The following is a 16,857-nucleotide window of genomic DNA, read 5'->3' as shown; positions in this document are numbered from 1 at the left end:
AGAAACTGCATAAGGTATCTTTTTGAGGAGGGTTTGAATGCACCCACCTCCCCCTTGACCTCAGGACAGTGCTGTAAATGTATATTACATTCTGCAACTGTATAGGGATCTCAGGAGCACAACAACCAAATTTTACCTAGAGTTATTTTAACAGTAGTTTCAGCCCGATTCTCATGTTGGACAATGCTATTCCAATACTGGGTGTATATTCACTTCTCGACAGTTATAGCTAGGCAGTATTAATAGCCCTTTAACTGACAGTTGGTACTGAACATGGTGGTCTCAGGCTCATGCATAGGTCAAGTACATCATATTCTATTTTGACTGTGAAAAATATGACTGCACATTTGACTGCTTCTCTCAACAATGAGTGCACTTTAAAGTGGCAAAAATCATTTGTTACAAGACAAGTCCACAAACATTTTCCCTAAAAAGCCTTAAAGCTACAAAAATGAACACAAAGCCATTGACAAACTAAAACATATACAGTCATCAACTGTGTTGTCTTTAAGTAACTCATCTTTAAAAAGGATAAAAAAAGAATGACTGTATTACTTATTACTGTTTGAGTACTGATAGTGCTGGTTAGTCTAATTATAAACAACAATATCTTGCCTTACATACTGCTGTCCTGCAGTATACTGTTCATGTTTGTCTGCAGTGTTCACATAAATCAACAATAAATCAGAATATATATATATATATATATATATATATTTAACAATGTAGGGCACAGACATTAAGTTTTGAATCAGAGTTTAATGTTGTACATGCACTACAGGTGACGGACTAATTAGCTTTACTTCTCACATGTTTAGTGTGACCACATCTGGTCGCAACAGTTTGCAAGCTGTCAGGAGCATTTCATAATTTAACGGAAGCTGTTATCTAATTTTATCTTCTAAACTGCTTTGAAGGTTAACAATGAACAAGACACAGACACATCATTTGTCAGACAGATACAACAGCAGCTTACATATTGATGCAGGATTACACTTCAGCTCTCTCCACTCAAGCTGCCTGAATAGATACCTGTAATTGTAAAGTAAATTAAAGATGTGTCTACAAATTGTTGACAAATACGGGGTCAACTCAGGTTTATTTTTTGGCCAATTGTTTGTGCACTTGCTTTGTTATATATTGGAACATTTCTGCTAGGATTTTCAATCAGAAAATACTCTCCAAATCAAGTGGTACTGCACATGTCTTCTATTACTGCTCGTCTGATCCTGAACTAGCTTTCAAAATGTGTACCTGACATCAATGTTCTTGTGGCTGAATGCCATCAAAATCCTCACAAACAGCCTTTTAAAATGGATAATTTCAGAAGACATTTTGGCAAACAAGCGTCCACAAACCCATTGCCATATAACATATATTTAATTAAAAATCCAATTTAGGGTCACGGTGGGTCCAGAGCCTACCTGGAATCATTGGACGCAAGGTTGGAATACACCCTGGAGGGGGCGCAAGTCCTTCACAGGGCAACACAGACACACACACACACGGACACTTTTGAGTTGCCAATCCACCTGCAACGTGTGTTTTTGGACTGTGGGAGGAAACCCACGCGGACACGGGGAGAACACGCCAACTCTTCACAGACAGTCACCGGAGCGGGAATCGAACCCACAACCTCCAGGCCCCTGGAGCTGTGTGACTTCGACACTACCTGCTGCGCCACTGTGCCGCCCTTTCTTCATCACTTGCATCTTAGAAAACATTTTGCTACTACTAAAGAAATACACATCTTAATATTAAGAGCTGGTACTGCTGACACATAAATGTATATACCTCATGAGCCTTCTCAATATATTTAAGTGTCTTTTGAGGTGTGAAAAAACATCCATCATTTGTAAACTTCCAGGATTACAAATCAGGAATTGTCATCATCTGTAACTGTTACTGTATTGCATGGAGGTAGTTCTAGAATGCAGAAGGACTCACCATGCATTGACACTGCTGGCAGTTATCCACCCAGGTGTCTCCGTTGTTGTACGTCAAAAGGCCGTTCTGGTGCAGACACTGAGAGGTGAGGCGAGGGTCACACTCTGGACAGCATGAAACATCCACCGTGGGGTTCTCACAATCACATACCATCCGCCTGCACATCACCAGACCAGACTAAAGAGGGGGAATGTGAAAAGTTAATTATTCCAGTCTAGGCATTTTATAGCCTATAAAGGTTTTTTTTATATAAAAATGGCCGTAAGTCTTTTTTCCAAAATGTTCATACTTTTTATATAATCTTTATATATTTATTATTATTATTTACTACTTATTTATTTTATGAGAGTGGGGCCAGGAATCAGCACTATAAACAGTCCTCCATTTTGGTTTAGAAGTACAGCACTTGTATACTAGCAGTAGTGGAAAAATGAGGAGTCCTCAGAGAAGAGTTTTATTAGCTCTACTTTAACTGTTACACTCATTTGGGTTGTAGTCTGTAATCCTCACAAAAAAGTGGTACAATACCCTCAGTTTTGAAAACGCAACAATCAGCGCTTCCTCCATTTAGACTCAGACAGAGCAGAGACAGTACAGAGCCTGTCAGAAGTCACACAGCCAGAGCAGCAGTGGTATTGGTTAGAGACATGGATTTGGTTTGAACTTGACATGAAACTTTATTTAATTATATAATTCACCCAGAATTTGTGTGCGCACAAAATATGCCTATTGTGGTAAATCTCCCTGAAACTGAAACTTTGCACACAAACTTTTATGGACCCAAACCCAGTGTGATCGTGGCTTAATACAGACTTTCTGATGCATCCAGGCCAGTAAGTGACAGGTAAAATTAAAATGCGCAATACTGTGAATTACCAGACATAAATTAATAACGATAATTAATAACAGTAGATAACAGCAAAAACAGGAACTTAAACCTTTCTATGTAGCAGAGAGAGAGAGAGAGACAGACAGAGAGAGAGAGAGAGAGAGAGAGAGAGAGAGAGAGAGAGAAATATAGTTGCACCAATTCGGCTGTTGTCAGAGAGCATTTCACAAGCCTGATGGCCTATGGATAGAAGCTTTTTGTCAGTCTCCTGTACTTCACACTTCTGTATAACGGTGGTTTCATACTATTTGTTTCATAATGTGAAGAATCTGAATACAGAATATTCAGCATACAGAATATGACTGATTGCTCCTTTAATGTATAAGAACCATAAAATTACTCCTGAATTAATAAAAAATAGTTATTATCCACGTTCACATAAATGAGGCACATTATTAAATAAAAACAAGAGGATAAAATGTTTACAATGTGGAATAATTTTAAAGTGTAAAATGCACAGCCTGCAATGTCAGTGTTAAATTAGGTATGTTTTGTAAAAAGCAGTAGATATGATTTAATATCCAATTAATAATATTCAATATACAACAAGCTACACTGTCATACTTATCATAAAATAATATTTTAATGAGCTTTTCTATGTAAAGAAAATAATCTGAAATAGTTGTATGTTTTGTTCTGTTGTTTATGTCAAAAATGCCACGTTTAAGCAAATATACACTACATATGTCCTTGTTGAGTCCCCTTCTAATACATACATTCAGGTACTCAATTCAGGTATCAAGGTGCAGATCATCTGTGGACAGTGACATTCAATTGTGCACATATAGTTTATATTTTCTCCACTGAAAATCATGGAAGAAAATCAGTCACTTTCAATGCATTATTTAATATGATGCCTTTGTAGACGAATGGAGGCTATTGCTGCAGTTAAATTGGACCAAGTACCTAGTATTACCCTTGATTTCAGAAGAATGTTTGTATGCCACATCCACAATTTATAATATTATACATTAGCCGTATATAGAATCATGCTGGCAGATGCTCAGAATGAATGAACAGTTACTGTAAGCAATAAACTAAACTGAGTCTCTACTCCAGCCACATTACTGACTTTACTCACCTGGCAGGAGCAGACCGAGCACCTGTCATCATCCAGCACCCAAATCTGCCTGTTGTGTTTAACCTTTCCATCATGAACACAGTCACCTGTGCAGTTTTTTCCATGAGGGCACCGGCAGTCATACCCTCCGTCCATGTTAAAACACACTGTGTCATTAGCACAGTTGTGCCTCCCTGTCTCACACTCGTCAATATCTGTGAAACAGCAAATAAACAGGTGTCACATATATTTGTATTGAGCATGGCTAAGAGGACTATCTGAAGGAGGGAAGATTTTGTCTGACAGTTAAGATCACAGAAGAGGAATACGTTAACCCTTTGCAGGCTATATTGACTGTATGGTATATTGTTTAAAACATGTTTCAATGAGAAGTTCACAAAAACACAGTATAAGAATGAGGTACTGATTCAAGAGTAACCTTGATTAAAATAATCAATATGAATAAATCTAAATAGAAATTAAATGAAATTAAATTTGTTATAATATTAATCTTGCTGCCCCCTTCAGGGTGTATTCCCGCCTTGCGCCCAATGATTCCAGGTAGGCTCTGGACCCACCGCGACGCTGAACTGGATAAGCGGTTACAGATAATGAATGAATGAATGAATTAATCATGCCTTTGTAATAAGAAGCCTGAGAAGTCCAACATACATGCAGAAAATCTTAAAATGTTATTATGTATTCGCTTTTAATTTTTTGAGTATATATCAGAAATATATACAGTACTATGCAGAGGTCTGGGATCAATTTAACTTTTACATTTTTGATTTGGTTACAATAAAAAAAAAACACAAAATAAAACACTACACATATCAGAACATAAAGCATTTATCTTTGGAAAATAGGAGCCATCTTTCATCCCCTAAAAACGCACAGGTGTTTCTTTCTGTTGTTAAAAGAAAACTTAGCACTGTGTGTCTGGAAGGATGTGTAACTGTCAAGAGGCTACTACAAAAAAAGGAGGTGGATCTTAAAGAAGAGAGTTTGCTAAACAAAGAAGCTGCTGGTGTTTCAACAACAGTGCACTGACCACCCCAGAGCACACACACCAGATGTTGAATGTGATTATGATTATTTGGACTGTGAGAAGCTGAGAGTAAAACCTAGTTCTAAGTTCTAAGAAATTTGGAAAAAAATAATAAAATATATCCATGCCATTTTTTGGGAAAAACTGAAATTAAGTGCCTTAAAAAATAGACCTGTATTCAATGCTGATATTTTTTATCTTAAATAATTATTATTAAGTCAAATAAATTATTATTATCATGTTTGATGTATTTCCTAGATTACAAAAACTAATAACAAAAATATATTGTAACTAAATTTTAATAACTATAATATTTATTCATTCATTATCTTAATTAAACAATCACGTGCAGTCCCTGACATGTAAGTGTACTATACACATCAAGAAATATTTACATGCATTCAATCACAGAACATCAGAACTTTATAAAAAGATATTGTTCATATACATTTTGTTAATTCTAGCAGTGACTGACCTAGCTGTGAATTATCTTGAGATAAAATTCTTCAGAAATGTAGCCAGCTAATAAGCCAATCTGGGAGACTATAATAGAACTTACATAATAGAAAATCTCCTAAGCCACATAATTTGAATACTTGTTATAACTGTTAAGTATTTTCTTAGCTCCTCCTACCTTCACATGACTCCCCATTGGCTGAAAACATCCCATTGTCATGGTACCCATCTCGGCATTCGCAGTGATACCAGCCTGGCAGGTTCACACAAGTGGCTCGGCTGTCGCACTCCACAAAGCCATCTGAACACTCGTCGATGTCTGCCACAAGATCAAGAAAGAAACAGTAGTAAAACAGAGAATTCAATTTGTTCCTGAACTACCACTTCACAATGCCATTTGCCTGTGCTCTGGCTCGAGCTATTGGGTTGCCAGTCTAGCCCTCAAACTACCAACCCAAATAAACTGTAATAAAGTCTTTAAGCTTTGCTTCCCGTGCAGAACCAGTCCCAAAAACCTGATCTTCTATTTCCCCCTCACAAACAAATGGAGAAGAGAGAAAAAATTAAAGTAATTCACCAAATTGCATTGGTGCTCACAATATACTATTAAACACAAATATTCAGAGCCTTTTCTTATTTTTTTTTCCCTTGTGTCCTTGATTTGGGGCCATCATAAAAGCCTATGTTAAATGTTTTTTTTTCATGGAATCTGTCAATTCAGTGAAACTTCAATTACAGAGCCATTCAACAGTGAAGAGGAACTGAGTGGTTGTTGTGCAGATGTAGCATTTATTGCAGCATTGACCGTGACACTGTTTTTGAATCAAATCTATCTAGCCTTTCTCTGTTTTCAATAGAGAAATTCCTACTGACTGATTTCAGTCACTATACCTCAGCCGTTGCCTTTCTCTTTGTGCTGACTGAAACAGCCTCAAGGCCATCCAGAGTCAGGTGTATAGAAGCTGAATACCGTCTACGTGTCCTTGTGCGTTGGCGCATGCGTGCGAGGCACTTCTTCATAGTCTTGTGAAGTTGAATTGAATATTTGAAAGAATTCTGGGACATCTAAGTGGATTATTTTGACACAGGCATTGCTAAAAAAGTCACTGCAAGGGCGTCCTTGTTAACGTTCCCATTATAAAGACAATTCTACTCAATGGTCACATATATCTAGACCTGCACAGCAGCAAATATCAGCAGTGGCTTCTGGGATCCCAGGCTGCCTCCAGAAAAAGGGACCAGCAATGAAAAATAGCTTTAAGAAACTAGGCATGAATCATGTAAATAATGGGAAGGTAACAGTGCCTCCTGAAGCTCTCTGCCCCAGCTGCTGCCAATGAATATTGCAAGTGCTGAAAAGCCTTTGCGATCTGTAGAGAAGTGAAAAGCATCTTTTTACTTTAATGAGCTGTACGTTCCCTATATAGTAGGAAAAGATCCTCTCCTTTAAGCCATTTCCTCACTGTTCTCAAAGATTTCGGTGCTTGAATGTCAAATCACCACCCAAACAGAGCTGAGACAAAATGAATAAAAAAATAAAACAACTGTGACAGCACAACACAAATGACACTGTATAATAAACAGATCTAGGCAGTGTTACAGATGACATTTTATTCATTTTCATTTTCAATACCCTCATCCCCACAGCCCACCCCAGCCCACACCTTTCCTCAAAGGAGAGACTGGCATTTGCGCTCGCAGTAAGCGATAGGGACTATTGATTGGGTCTGTTTTCAGAGGCAAGCCCCTGGAGTGAGTGCTGTCCTGCAGTCCTGCCACTAATTTGTCAGGGAATGTCACAGTTAGACAGCACAATGCATAATCTTCATCTTATTTCAACACAAAAGAAACAGAAGCCCATTGGGCCCAAATCAGTGGAGATACACAGTCCCCTATTCTCAGTTACATAGAACATGGAGTAGACTGGAGTAGCTATTGTTGTGTCTATGTTTATTCAATACCCTTTATCAGTGTCGGTATCCGACTGATATCTACCCAAAAATACTGGGCCCAATATCAGAACACATCATGGCATATTTAGCAACAAAGCCGTGGTAGGTCAAAGGGGATCAACATTCTTTAAAATAAAAGTACTACAAAAGGTTTGTTGAGCAGATTCACTTTTGGTTCAATAAAGAACCATTTTTCCGAATATGTTTAAATGGAAAGACCTTAATGATGGAGCCATTGATGTTAAAACCTTTAAAAAGGTTCTTCACATATAAGTGAACAATATATTAGGCAGTTGATTTTCATGTAATGGCTCACTAGTGATGTGCCCTCTCACCATTTTTTGCTCATAAATGATGAATATGATTGTGTAAACAAAACAGCATAACCACCAATTACAAGAGGCAAAAGACCGGCACATCACAAAAACAAAGCAGCTTGCACTGCCTCTATACGTTAGAGGCTGTAGAGCCTCAGGGTCAAATCATTAACATCAGTGAGGATTCTTTAAAAAGTAAGTCCTCTTATTCCTTTTAATGCTAGGACTGCCACCTCCCACACACATTTCCTTTATCCGTCCTGCTCTCCTTTTCCCCTCCCTCCTCTCCTCACTAATGAACGGATTCACACCATGTGCTGAGTCTCTGGAGTGAATGGAGTGCCGGGGCCCTTGAAGAAGCACAGGGCCTTTGTTGTGTCACCAGTGTATGTGTGTGTGTGTGTGGGGGGGTGTAAGGAAACGCTGACAAAGGTCAGTCATGCACACAACAATGATATCCTGTACTCAGTATTCTCTGTGATGGTTTACAGTGACTATATGGGCACTTCTCTTCACTGCCAAGGGCACAGCATCTATGTTTTAACCAGAGGCACAGGCAACAGCACAGAGGACCAACTGTGATTTCTGAGTCCCAAATCATATTTAGGGACAAAAATACACCTTTTCTTCCTCACTTTATAATTCAAAATCTTATTTTTAAGTAAAATCACTTGACTCTAGCAAGCTGAGCTGGTGAATGTTAGCACTTCAAGTTTCCTTCAAGACACACTCAGCCATATTTTCATACAGCTTCGACATCTCAACATCCTTGGAGGAGAACATTCACAGCCCAGTTTTTTAAGTCATCTAACAGATGCTCACTTTGGCTAACTCCATTCCAAGAAATTAGCAGGGGAGGACCATCCTTGCACTCAGAGAGCAATGCCAGCTATTCTCTTTTGAAAACAATCATTTAATCTGCATGTGTCTTCTGAACTTTATATTACATATTGTCACTGCCCAATGAAAAACATTTATCTCCAAAAATAGTAAATTTACAGGAGAAGGAAAAAATGTTCTTAAATTTCAAAAGAAGCCAATGTAAACATTTTGGAGCATTTGTCTTGGCCCATTCATCATTTTCACACAAGAAGAACTGTTAGAAAAACTGTTTAAATGATTTAGTAAAAAAAAAAATGGAATAAATGATAAAAGAATGCATCTTTGGAGCAACGATGTCTAATGAATTCATATATGTATATGTTTTGGCAAGACTTTATCTCAAACTTCCATAACAATGAGTCTCATGCATCAGACATCATGGAACAGCTTAGCGGTTACAGACAATGAATGATTGAATGAATGTGCTTTCTTTGATTTAGCTTGAAGAAAAATAGACACTTTAGACGCCTGGTTCCCTCATCCTCACTGAAAATAAGTCAAACTCCAAGTCAACTCTTCTACAATAAAGTATTTCACATGAATCCACTATAATTTACTGTGCTTATAACTCCATATTAAATAATGTTTAATACTGTTTAATCATGCAGACATTTGTGAAAATAATGGAAGAATGTGGCTAGGATTAGCACAGTGTTTATTACAGTAAACAACTACAGCAATTACAGTGATATACTGGCAATAAATTATTTTATGATTTGGCAGCAAAGGCATTTATCATCCTTCTTACATTTCACAGGAATGTTAAACTAAAGGGTCAGCTAGGTGTTTCATGCTGTATACTTTTTACCAAAATGAGTGATTATTTACCAACATTAACAAGTATTTTTTTAACATTAACGAATGAACTCTAGCCTAATATGGAGCTACATGTGATACTTTATATTAAGTATATTACGCTTTAGGTGACACTTTATATTAAGTGCCTCTTTTTCAAAGGAATCCCAAACTTTCTGCTCAGAAAGATTTTCCACTTACAGCTTAACTGGTTTGCTGTCTGGCATATCTGAAATGTTTATGTGCAATCTTTTGTATTCAGAACAGGCCAACATTCATGCAAAGTCAAAAAACAGCAGATGATGCTTTAATTGCTTAGTGTCTTACTGTGAGGAACTGCCACTTATCAAATACTCAAAGCTGCCTGATTACGACTTCTCTAAACCCTGTTTATGCTCCAAGCAAAGCCAAACCTCAGAGGACCCAGAAAAGGAGTCAGCCAGAAGCTTTATGAACACAAACCTCTGTACTGCGCTAAAGAAATCTTGAGTTCACCATGTTGCTGTGTTGTTAGTTGCTAAGCATCCTACATTACATCACAAGATACTGAACTAAAGTTCCTCTCCTGTGTCTGAACACTTGTATACCATTTTGGAAAAAACCTTGTTTGCTGTGTTTGGTTAAGATTATATTACAAAAGCACTGTAGAAGTCAGAATTATTTTAGCCAAGCAACCACCTACCTATTAACTTTAGAATTGAACATTGTCTTTACTTTAAGGTTTATACCTAGGAACACAATGAAGTTTCTAAATTAGGTTTTATGCATCTAGTCATCCAAAAAAGCTATTCTTTCTAAATATCCCACAAACAAAAAAGGCTTACTTATCTCCAGCTGAAGATCTGTCAGGACGTGTGGTAATGAATGTTTCATGGTCTAGATTGTGTCTGAGACTTTCACTCACAACAGGCAGAGAATATCGTACTGAAGTACAAGTTTCAGCAGAGATAAAAGATTTCTGTTTTCATGTAGATGGAAAATTTCAGTTTCTAAGAAACTTTTTCCCCAGCCAGAAAACTGAATAAAAATTGGAAGTAGCACAGTGAGCACAGTTATACCGAAGCTATACACAGTCACAGGAATAAGAAGTAACAAAACAACTACAAAACTAACAATAATAATATATTCACTTATACCCTTTTTCTCTGCACAATAATATTACAACAAAGACAAATATGGATCAAAAACCATACCATGGACAATGGACACCAACAGCTTAATTAAAGCAACAAATTGAAACAAATAATGCTGTAAATTGTCTTGAATGTTTGGACAGTTATATTTTGTAATACTTTAGTTGTTTGAACTTTGTACACCTAGACATTTTATAACCGGTAAAACAATAACTCTTTTGATTAAAGCACTGATGTCAGCTTTGATCTATAAATCATTAAGTTTGTACTGATTACTGATTATCAACTAGTTATCACCACTTCATTTTCAATTTCAGATAAAGGCAAATGATTTATTAATTAATTAATTAATTAATTTATTCAGGTACCTATTTTTCCAAAGCCAGTGAATATTTTTTTATTATGAAAAACAGCTCAGTAATGTTTGTTGTTTTTTAACACTCACATTTTAACACCTTTCTGTTTCAGTAAGCTAAGTTTCTGCTATCCAGCCCCCACCAAAGTCTTGAAACATTTCAAGATTCTTTTTCACATTCTTTCTTTTTTTCTCCTTGATGGCACAAACACACAATGTAGCCCCACCACCCCAACCCTACAGATTTTCTACACAACTGAGAGTTTTCCTGCGTTCTACACTCTCAGAAAACTCAAAAAGATACAGTAGAGGTACATTATTGGTCACTAAAGGTACAAACAGTGCAAATGTACCTTTAAAGGTACAACTGTGGTTAAAAGTCCAGTTGTGTTCCCTAAAATTACATTACATTCTCTCCTCCAGAATGAGAGGTGAATATTTGTAAGTTTTCATTATAGATCTGTCAAATGAAAAAAACATAATAAAAGTCTTGGAGATGAAATGGTGTCTATGACATCAGCATAACTTTAAAATCTCCCATTATAAAAGAATACGGTACATTTATGTTCCCTAGTTAAATGTACAAATATGTACCCTTGAGGGTATCACTACAGAGATAGCAAAATGTACCACCACAGTGACAAATGTTCTACAATGTGCAATGTGCAATGTGTATTGCAGAGAATAACTGCTTCTCTGCGCAATATTAAACAATTGATTTTGGTGCAATTAATCTTTCATTTGTCTCTGATTGATTGAAGGTACACAATGTTCTCAGTTAGCTTTTGAGGATGAATAAATAATGTAATGACCTTCATTTGGCCAGTAAACAACTGAGCAATTCACTATTTTGGTTCCTTAAAATTGGATGACTGCACAGAAATGATAACATCCTTGAACCTTAACTTGAACCTCAATTCATATCAGATCAACTGCAAAATCCAACAAAAACAACAAAAAGCTGTTCACAGGCTGTGTTTAAGTACAAACTTGGGCAGGTCCTAGGCTATAAAACAGATTTAAAATGACTGAGGGAAAAATATGTCTTAGTCCAGCAGTGATATAGAGAGTCAGAGGCACTGCACTGTAAAGCTATTTCCAGCTCAGAGCTACGCTTAATCCTGGCCTGGGAAGCATGCCATAATATTTGTTGTTTGATCAGTTTTGACTAATTCTAGGGGGGGGACCAGAAAAGGGCCAAGTGAGACCCTGAACAGGATGAGGCAGAAAATAAATGAATGAATATATCAATATAGAGTTAATAATGATAAGTAATACATATTTCAGCATAAATAAAAATGTAGAGTATACCACCCTAGGGTTGAATGGTGAATTATGTGAGGAATTTGTGGGCGAATTCGGTGAGACAATGAATAAGAATTTATATATTAAATAAATTTTTCATTTTCATTCCTTATCTGCAACTACTTATCCAGTTCAGGGTCACGGTGGGTCCGGAACCTACCTGGAATCACTGGGCACAAGGCAGGAACAATCCTTCACAGGACAACACACACATACCTATGGACACTTTTTGGAGTCGCAAATCCACCTACCAAGGTGTATTTTTGAACTTTGAGAGGAAACCAGAGCACCCGGAGGAAACCTATGCAGATATAGAGAAAACACACCAAATTCCTCACAGACAGTCACCTGGAGCAGGACTTGAACCCACAACCTCCAAGTCCCTGCAGCTGTGTGACTGTAGCACTACCTGCTGCGCCACCGTACTGCACCTAAATCAATTTTGACAGCACTAATATATATACACACCTGCACTTACAAAGAGATTAATAATCAGATTGAAATTATAAAGAAGAAGCAATGTAGAATAAAAGTAAGAAATTGCAACTGGCTTTAAACAAAAAATTTTTTAGACATTTTTTTGCAAAATTACTCTCCTGCTCTCCTTATGTGGGGAGATTTGTGGAATACATGTCTATACAGAAGTGACATTGTCCTGAGTTTAACAAAAAAACTAAGTTTTGTTAGTCCTATTAATCTGCTGTTATATTAAATATTAAATAATCTCTCCTAAATTAACTTGATGTGAAATTCATCAGAGTACACATAACAAAGTTTAAACAAACCTGTCTTTCTGTGCCTACAACATTATTCTGCTCCCTGATGGATTTCTTAAAAACAGAGAAAGATATCCTACTTCCAGGGACATCCTCATTAAATTTTGATGGTGGTAGCTTTCCATTATGGCATTTCATACTAACAAATGCATCCTTAAGTGCAGCGTTCCTAAGAGTACTGTCATGATTGAAGACGCTTGAGTGCCGACCTTCTTGTAAAAATGAAAACTCTGGGCTTAATGCATTCAAACCAGATCAGTCTCAAGAGCTTAGTGTGCTTTCCTGTTCACATATTATACAAAGCATTGTCCCGCACGTGTGCAGAAATGTCTTCTTTCAGAAGGAAGGGAGAGATTTGGCCAGAAGTGTTTAACCCTGGGGACCTTCAGTAATTAGGTTTTCTTTATGGACAGAACGTCTGTTAAGGATCTAAGGCGCTCCTCAGGGTTTTTACACGGGCCAATCTCCCTAGCATTAAAGCCTGGGGTATTAAAGGCACTGTGAATTCCCACTCGCTGGCTCTCATTTCCTACAGCCTCATAATGAGAGAGAGAGAAAGAAAGGGAGAGAGAGAGAGAGAGAGAGAGAGAGAGAGAGAGAGAGAGAGAGAGAGAGAGAGAGAGACCTCCTCCAGCTACTTTTATTCACACATCGCCTATGCTTGAGGGGAACATTTGATTGAGAAGATAACACTGTGGCTTGGTAGATGCTTTTCATTAAGCACACATGTGGAATAACAATAATGTTCTCCTGAAATGCTTTTCTTCTTTGCTTGCAAATGTAAAACCTAGTGAAACTAATGGATTGCTTTTTCTATTCTAATCTGAGCTGGGGTATTAGCCGTGTCGGCAATAAGCACTGCATTTTCTAGAATTGACAAAGAGGCTCACTGACAAAGAGAGCTTGTTTAATAATGGAATCCCTTTTAATAGAGAGAAAGAGAGGTTTTATTGCAAAACAGATTTATGCTTCATTCCTCAGTATCTCAATTTGCAATATTTAAAGGGCCCTTATAGATTTGTCTTGGATTCTAATTTGTCTCTGGTTGTCCACTTCTAAAATAGGTATATTTTATTGCTTTAAATGTCAGTTTCTTCCATATATTTCTTTGGACAAATTTTTGTCATCTCCCCCGCTCCCCATTTTGCAGCTGGAAAGGCTTTACGTTGTTTAAACATTTCTGTTTAAACAACCACAAGAGCATAGTTAGATGTTAGACTATAAGTTCTGGATCACAAAAACCAATCAAACTCATCCTAAAAGAATCAGATGGAGCTTCATTATTCCCGTGAATATTGCACCTGTACTGTAAATAGTCTATTAGGTTACTGTATCTTTATAACTGAGGTATCATCACTGTCCAAAGCAAAACATTTTACTACACCATTTGAACACAGTAACTGTCTTTCATGTGTGGAAATTCCATTCTTGGAATAAAATCTTATTTAATTTACTTCCACTGAAAGTTAAAAAGGTCCTATAAAGTTACTGTTTTGGAGATATGTTTTTCTTTGGACAGTGACAATATGTGAACAGCTAGATGTGATAAACTGCAATATATTGAGCTAATTTAGTCCAGCCTTGAACACTCCATAAAAGCTAAATTGCTGTAGACCAAATAGAATACATGTAAATCCTTTTGTTTTGTGACATTACAAAATCAATTAAATGGGTGGCTTTTGCTGCGTAATTTCCACATATTGACTCTATGCACAGAGGAGATTTGAAGCTTAAGAAGTTGATGTCATTGGAGCAAAGCATTTTTACTCCAAGTTAGTTGTTTTTTTTCTTTATTGTATATTTTCACATTTCATGTTTTCATTTGGATTAAATTAAAATTTAATGCTGAATGGAGCAACAAACAGTGTCCAAAGTGATTAGAAAAAACAAAGCTCCATTACAAGCTGAGAGTGATTTTCTAGCTCCTTTTAGCAATATAAACTTGTTCTGACAATGGCGAACACTATCTGAACACTTGAACAGTGACATTTCTCTAATGGTCTGACAAGACAGGAATAATGAGGAAGGAATAAAGTAGAACTGCATTTATCTGATATAATAAATAAATACATACTGTGAATGGCATGGACTGAGTTATGTGAATAAACACTCTGCTGAGGGTAGAAAAGTAACTGTCAATTTATCAGTGTCACTGACAGCTCTCTCCAAGAACACCACAATTACACAACTAGAGAGATGGCCAGCCAATCATGATGGAGTGTCTGTATCCAAGCTTCACACAACCTGCCGGCTGCTTTCACTCTAGCACTTTGGGTCTCTCTCTCTCTCTCTCTCTCTCTCTCTCTCTCTCTCTCTCTCTCTCTCTCTCTCTCTCTCTCTCTCTCTCTGCTGTCACTCACACATAATGTTGAGTGAGTGGGTGTTGTCCTGCCACTTGAAATGCTGCTGTAGAATCCAACCAGATGTCCTGCTGTGGCTATGTTATGCAATGGGCAACACACATACACACACATTATATATATATATATATATATATATATATATATATCTGCACACACACACACACACTCACCCACTAATTAACCAACTCACTCACCTACCTTTTTACGGCTTACATTCATCTTATTTTTAGAACATGATTTTTAGACAGTGCTGACACATGAGACTGCTGAGACTTGGTCAGGTTTCTCCAACATATTTTTACATTGATTAAATCTTAGATCAGACTGAGCCTAGCTATGGATCATGCACACCTACCTGTTTCACATCTCTTCCCAGTGAATCCTTGCTGACAGATGCAAGTGTCAGGAGCCACACAGGAGCCACCGTTATGGCACAACCCATCACAGTGTGCTGCAGAACAAACACAGACATAAAAAACTACTGACACTAACTGTTGCTGCAGTTTCTCAACCTCCATCAACTTCATCTTGCTGCCTATTATATGAAATGAAAGATAATTTACAGTTTTTCTGTGAATAAGTCTATAAGTCTATTTAAAATCTAATTGTAATTCTGAGATTAAATGAATTACAAGAATTAAAAAGTAAAAAAGTGAAATGGTTGGGCCTGTAGTGAGTGTGTAAAGCGAATGAAATAATGGGGATGTTAATGCGGATGCTCTCACCTCTGCAGACTGTGCCATTACCGATGTATCCTGGCTTGCAGGTGCAGCTGTGCCCTCCCACCGTATTGAAGCAGAGTGCATTTTGATCACAACTGTGTAGTCCAGTTGTACACTCATCGCGCTCTAAAAAAAGCATAGCAATTGTAAATATTTATTTCACAGATTTCTTAATCCAGTGAGGAGGTGTCCCAACCAAAATAAGAAAAGAATAGTGAGTGGGACCAAATAAACTATGGGCTATCTACAAGAATCTGCTATTTTAAAAATATGTCAATGTATAGAAGAGTGCAAATATTTTTTTAATCTTTAAAATGTTCACAAGCTTGCACATGAGCTAAGTTAGGAAAATCTCATTAAAATTATGTTCATATTCCTCAAGATGGGAAAGTTAATATGTGAACTGTTCTACAAAAGAGCATGTATTGCAGAAACTATATGTTGTCAAAAAAAATAATAATAATAATACATTTGTGTGACTGCAGCATGTTACAAAAACATAAGTGAATGTCTATTAGGGCTGGATGATATGGGCAAAATTTATATCATGATATATTTCAAAATTTCAGTCAATATGATATAATTCTGATATCAACATAAGCAACATAAATGCCACAGAAAAACTGCCCAAAAAAACAAGAAACATGACATCATTACCAAACAACAACCTCTTGGCTTTGTCAATATTAATGTATTTAAACAAACTTTAAAACTGAGGGAAGTGAACTGGGCAGCTCCTTGTACTTAGCATCAGTCAGTGAGAGATGCTGTAAATAATATATATTGAAATATTGAAAATGGGTTTAAAAATCATATCGTTATTGAAACATTTTATATTGCAATATATATTGATATTG

The 16,857-nt window shown here is 36.9% G+C and overlaps 1 protein-coding gene across 2 annotated transcripts in view; it reads right to left on the bottom strand.

The window, feature by feature from the left end:
• Window positions 1-16,857, bottom strand: part of nell2b (neural EGFL like 2b) — a 78,639-nt gene that overhangs the window by 10,825 nt on the left and 50,957 nt on the right. For both annotated transcript variants that reach the window (XR_010802213.1, XM_066668134.1), the window contains exons 14-18: window positions 16,004-16,126; window positions 15,634-15,729; window positions 5,579-5,719; window positions 3,918-4,111; window positions 1,948-2,124 (exon numbers count right to left, since the gene is read on the bottom strand). Coding sequence is in view for 1 of the 2 variants with exons in the window: in XM_066668134.1 (XP_066524231.1) it covers window positions 1,948-2,124; window positions 3,918-4,111; window positions 5,579-5,719; window positions 15,634-15,729; window positions 16,004-16,126 (731 nt within the window). In the remaining variant the exon portion in view is untranslated. The remainder of the gene's footprint in view (window positions 1-1,947; window positions 2,125-3,917; window positions 4,112-5,578; window positions 5,720-15,633; window positions 15,730-16,003; window positions 16,127-16,857) is intronic.

This window comes from Hoplias malabaricus, chromosome 4, assembly GCF_029633855.1.
Source record: "Hoplias malabaricus isolate fHopMal1 chromosome 4, fHopMal1.hap1, whole genome shotgun sequence".
In the NCBI taxonomy this organism is placed as follows: Eukaryota; Metazoa; Chordata; class Actinopteri; order Characiformes; family Erythrinidae; genus Hoplias; species Hoplias malabaricus.
The sequence above is the reverse complement of the archived record's forward strand: the minus strand, read 5'-3'. Positions and strand labels throughout refer to the sequence as shown.